The sequence below is a fragment of the Ammodytes marinus genome, assembly GCF_949987685.1.
Source record: "Ammodytes marinus genome assembly, chromosome: 21".
Taxonomy (NCBI): Eukaryota; Metazoa; Chordata; class Actinopteri; order Uranoscopiformes; family Ammodytidae; genus Ammodytes; species Ammodytes marinus.
Genome location: NC_137225.1, coordinates 23,896,100 through 23,902,128, shown reverse-complemented (window position 1 = coordinate 23,902,128; position 6,029 = coordinate 23,896,100). Strand labels below are relative to the sequence as shown.

Genomic DNA, 6,029 nt, shown 5'->3' with positions numbered 1-6,029 from the left:
CTCTCTCTCTCTATGTGTGTTTGTCTGTCTGTGTGTGTGTCTCTCTCTCACTCTCTCTCTGTAATTGTGTGTGTGTCTGTCTTTCTGTCGGTCTGTCTGTCTCTCTCTCTGTCTGTCTGTGTGTGTGTCTCTCTCTCTCTGTGTGTCTCTCTCTGTGTGTGTGTGTGTGTGTCTCTCTATGTGTCTGTCTGTGTGTGTCTCTATGTCTGTGTGTGTCTGTCTGTCTGTCTGTCTGTCTGTCTGTCTGTCTGTCTGTCTGTCTGTCTGTATGTGTCTCTCTCTCTCTCTCTGTGTGTGTCTCTGTGTGTGTCTGTCTGTCTGTGTGTCTGTACAGAGGAGGCGTCCAGCTGCGAAGGTTGAAATGGGAACTTCAAGCCACAATGACGTCGATTTGAGTTGGATTCCCCAAGAAACACTCAACCAGATCAGTAAGTATTACTCACTCACTCACTCACTCACTCACTCACTCACTCACTCACTCACTCACTCACTCACTCACTCACTCACTCACTCACTCACTCACTCACTCACTCACTCACTCACTCACTCACTCACTCACTCACCCCCTCCCCCCCACCCCTCCATAGAGTCTCAGTCCTCTTCACAGCAGACCCGGGTTAGTGTTAGAATCCAGCCCGGGTCGTTCTCTGCATGTCATTCCCCTCTCTGACACATTTCATCTCTGTCTCTACACACTGTCTAATGCGGTGAAAAAAGACCAAAAAATTATCTAATAAAAACATTAGTAAATAATAGGGTTGCAAAATTTCAGGAATTTTCAAAGTTGGAAACTTTCCATGGGAATTAACGGGAATTTTGGGAATTAACGGGAATTTACTAAATGGGTGGGGTCAGACAGATGAGTTATATTTTACTCAACATTCATCTTTTTGTTGTTCGGTGAAATTATTGATTGTTCTTAAAATTATCAAAACTTGATGAAGTTTTACTTACAAATAAATCGGTTCAAATGTAATGTTTGTTTATGCATTAGTTTGCATGGATGTCTGTCGGCCTATGATAAAACATAGTGTGTATACGTCTAGATTAATGTTTGGATATGAAAGAAAAAAAATCATCTTAAACCTGCAGTGTGTAGAATTTTGGGTTTTATTTCCTAGCAGATTTTGTAGAAAATAATTATAATATCTATAAGTACGTTTAATTTAGTGCATAATAGCTGAATTTTTTTTTTAGAATTATTATTTTTCCCCCTTAGAAAGGGTCTCATATATGTCCATATTTCTCCATACTTTGGACCAAGGCCTTGTCACCGCGATTTTGGAAGTGTCATAGTTGGAATGTCATCAGGTGCATTGTTTAAAATTTAGAATAGTTCTTGTCCTTGAAGGCCACTGTAGCTTCTGTTATTATTCTAAAGGGTTGGGGTTACCCAGGGAGCGTTGCATTCTAGAACTTTGTAGAACTTTCTTGATGATGTCATATTACACACTGCACCTTTAAATGACCGCCATTTAGTTCATTCCTATAATTCCCAATTTTGAATATTCCCGAGCGAAAGTTCCCGTGGAAAGTTTCTGGAAATTTACCGGAAACTTTCCACCCCTTTGCAACCCTAGTAAATCAGCTCCGTTCTCCTGTTCTCTCCCTCCTTCAACTGTTTCCTGATTTCTGGTGATGCACTTTTAACTCTCTCTGTTTCACGGTTTCCTTCTCTCTCTCTCTTCCTGCTCTCATGTTTCCCTGCGTCTTCAGTGCAGAGTCGCAGAGGTGAGGGCTGCTGTGTGTGTGTGTGTGTGTGTGTGTGCGTGTGTGTTTTGCTGTGTCTGTATGTTTGTTTCTGTCTTTGTGCATGTGTTTTAGTTGACTCAAATCTTGTCTGCTTTCAGTCCAAATGAGGTTGTAATACCTTCTGTACATTTTCGACTCTGGCTTTGCAAATGCATATAAATAGCCTACCTTTTTAAAATCACAAATAAATAATTTTCTTATTTTCAAAGACAATTTCAGGTTTTTGAGAGCCCCCGCTAATGTCCTACCCTGATGTACATTAGGGCTGCAACTAACGATTATTTTGATAATCGATTAATCTGTCGATTATTTTCTCGATTAATCGATTAGTGTTTTGGTTCGTAAAATGTCAGAAAATAGTGAAAAATGTTGATAATTTTTCCAAAGCCCATGTTGACGTCCTCAAATGTTTTGTTATGTCCAAAACACAAAGATATTTCAGTTTACTGTCATAATAGGATTAAAGAAACCAGAAAATATTCACATTCGAGAAGCTGAAATCAGAGAATTTGGATTTTTTTTTTATAAAAAATGTACTCAAAACGATTAATCGATTATCAAAATAGTTGGCGATTATTTTAATAGTCGATTAATCGTTGCAGGTCTAATGTACATATACAAATTTGATGAATACATATACATAATATATAAAACCCATCAGTTATTTTTGATCCTTTATACCTCTCCCTTTAGACATTGCTCCCAGAAGATCTTGCCTTCAATATAAATTGTTTCTCAGCTTCAATTTGAGGAAAAATCAGTTGGAGCTTTTAGTAACTATAGCTTCTTGTCCTTGAAGGCCACCGTAGCTTCTGTAAAACTTCTCCCTAAGGAAAGGGGTTATCAGAGAAGGGGCGTTGACATCTACAATCTCACCGCTAGATGGCGCTAAAATACTCCAATATTAAAGCTGCAGTGTGTAGAATTTTGGGTTTTATTTCCCAGCAGATTTTGTAGAAAGTAATTATAATATCCATAAGTACGTTTAATTTAGTGCATAATAGCTGATTTTTTTTTTTCCTTAGAAAGGGTCTCGTATATGTCCATATTTCTGCATATTTTGGACCAAGGCATAGTGCCGCCATCTTGAAAGTGTCATAGTTGGAATGTCATCAGGTGCATTGTTTAAAATTTAGAATTGTTCTTGTCCTTGAAGGCCACTGTAGCTTCTGTTATTATTCTAAAGGGTTGGGGTTACCCAGGGAGCGTTGCATTCTAGAACTTTGTAGAACTTTCTTGATGATGTCATATTACACACTGCACCTTTAAAATAAATTCATCACTCACTTTCTCCTTTTTTCTTTCTTAGACAAAAATTCTCCCAGACGATCTTCTCCTCGCAAACGGAACCAGAAACGCTCGGCCGGCTCTGACGAGTAGTGACAGGCTGTAACCACGGCTACGGGACGTCAACAAACCCGTCTACATGACAACCAATTACAACAACAACCGACAACCACCGACAATACAGGAGTAGAAGAAGAGGAGGAGGAGTAGGGCTGTGAGAGCACTCTGACGAACTTTAAAACCAGTGCCAACCACAGCTGTATGCTTCTAACTGTTGAACACACACACACACACACACACACACACACACACGTACAGACAGACAGACACACAGACACACACACACTGACACGTACGTACAGACAGACAGACAGATGTTCACAGAGACACAGACGCACATACTGAAACACGCACACACGCACACACACACACACACACAGATCCTTTTGTTTAACGAGTACAGCTGTCACATGAGGCAGAGAAGTGAAAAATTTAGGCACATGAGGACATTTTTCTAAAAACCTTTTTTTTTTTTTTTTTTTTTTTCATTTAGATTACGTGTGTTTGTTTAAAGCCGCAGAGAGAGAACTGCTGATATGAGCTTTTTGAGACAGTATTTGTTGTTTTTTCACACACACTCACACACACACACACACACACACACTCACACTCACACTCACACACACACTGTAACGTATAGTGTTCAATCAAATAGTCGACCGTCCAAATTTAGTCATCGTAAATACACTCTAGCTGCAGTTTAACTAGTCAGTGATTCTGGAGAACGCTTGTTGTCAAAATCACTTTTTTTTATTTTTTTTTAATATCAAAATCAGTGAATTTTACAGAAGCTACATACGTTTTACAGAGCCTAGGCTGTGTATTAACACTGGGTTGTTTCTCAGCACACACACAGTACAGACAGGTAGCGGATCATGAGGAGATATTCACTGATTTTGACACAAAAAAGTGATTTTGACAACAAGCGTTCTCCAGAATCACTGACTGCACCTTTTTTTAAGGCCACATAAACGGTAACAAATGCAGTGGGGGTTTTTTATTGTAGATTCTGGCCGCACATGTTGGGAATTACTTCTAAAACGCTATTCGCTGCTTTTTGCTATTCGCTCATTTCATTGCACTAAAACGAGACATTTTTTTTACACAGTTTTTCTCTGAGCCATTTCTGCGATGTTATACAACCCTGAAAAACAAGCTTTTTGGGATCTCACACAGTTGACGAAATTCGGATTAAAATTGTGGGCGTGACAGTGACGCGGGAATCAAAAATAGAAGTAAAATGTGCTCAGCTATTTTTCACTGTAAGTTTTTTTTTTTTGTGCTGCTTTGACGTCAGACTTCAAGTAATCAAAATTTTGACAATAGCTTACACACACACATACACACACACACACACATACACACACACACACACACACACACACACACACACACACACACACACACACACACACACACACACACACACACACACACACACACTCTCACTCATGGAAAATCAATCAAACATTTCCTTGTTCCTTGTTTCAGATTTTTTGTGATGCGTTAAAACGTCACATCAAGGATTAAGTTGTCAAGCTTCAAGGATTTACGAGGAACTTTTAAATATTTCTGAAACAGTCTCATGTTTCCTCTGATGATCATAAATTACATGCAGCAGCAAACGAGACCATCAGTGCAAAGAATGCTATTTTTATATAGTTTTTCTTAATGCCTTTGTCATGGGTATACGCTCACCCAGGAACAACAGCTGGCGTAGTAAAAACACTACCACTTTTCTCCAAAGGGGGCGCTAGAATTAACACACGGAAAGTTCCTCGGAGCACCTTAAATATACAATAATCCATAAAAAAAAATAGTGATTGGGTGTCAAATTAATCAGTCTTTTTCTAACATCTTCAAAATCTCACATGAGAAAGTTGATCTAATAGTGAAATAAATGGGTGAAAAGAATAAGTGAGTAGATTTGCGCGTGCAGTACGACATAGCCCTTAAAATCGCAGTTGTTCTGGTACATAAAGGGTCTCCTAACGTCCTCTTATCGGCCGATATTCATAATTTTAACGGTTCGAATCACTGATTTTGACGTGTGCCTGTTTTTTTTTATACTATATCTGTTTACTTCAACGTTGGCTTCAATCCTCTCAAGGCGGCTTTTATTTTCAAAATCAGAAGAAAAAAATTTAAATATTTTCCAAAAAAATCGCGAAAAATAAATTTAATTCTGTAATATTATTGTTTTTTCCTTTTTTTTTTTTTTTTTTTCTTGATTGTGAAAACTGTTTAACTGGCTGAAGCACTGGTGTAAATACTGTTGCCCGATTTAAGAGCAAAAAAATTACTGAGCTAATTTATTGACGGGGACAGATAGTGGGGGGTCGGGGGTGGGGGGGGGTCGTTTGGGTGGCTTTTTCATGCACTGTTTCTTTATTGTACCACTACGGGGGCAGGGGGGGGGTGGGGAGGGGTGACACTGACTCACTCTGGTGTCATTTAAAGCTGTAGTGCGTAACCTCTAGTAATTCTGAGTAATAACAACAACTTCTGTCTCTCCCCCCATGAGGAATTCTGAGTAGTTACAACAACACTGTCGGTGCATCTACATGAGGTAAAGCCTTCAGTGATGGCACATTGGATTTTATACCTTCTGCTGTACGTCCAGGTTTTTTTCTTCTTCTTAGCAGTAGAATCAACAACTGAAACATTTCTTGGGCTCTTCTTGGGGATTTTTTTTCTGAGCTCCTGCACCAGTGTCAGGGGGAGGGGACACAATTTTGTAAACGCTGCCATACTGAGAAATACAGAGAGAGTTTTGTGGAGCTGATGATAGGCTTAATAATCAACTTTGTGTCAAGTCGTTTGGCGATGGCACATTTGAATGTAACCGACACATTCATTTATATGAAAAAGTTACGCACTATCGCTTTAACACTCTTTGTGCCTCTGGGAGAATCTTAGGAGCGAGACTG

General features: G+C 39.2%; 1 protein-coding gene across 1 annotated transcript in view; it reads left to right on the top strand.

Moving 5' to 3' along the window:
- The window catches only part of ssr1 (signal sequence receptor, alpha), a 14,037-nt gene extending 8,616 nt beyond the window's left edge, over positions 1-5,421 (top strand). Inside the window, exons 8-9 of the mRNA XM_080049816.1 lie at positions 335-428; positions 3,062-5,421. Coding sequence (XP_079905942.1) covers positions 335-428; positions 3,062-3,132 — 165 coding nt within the window. The 3' untranslated portion in view covers positions 3,133-5,421. The remainder of the gene's footprint in view (positions 1-334; positions 429-3,061) is intronic.
- Positions 5,422-6,029: the final 608 nt, after the last annotated feature.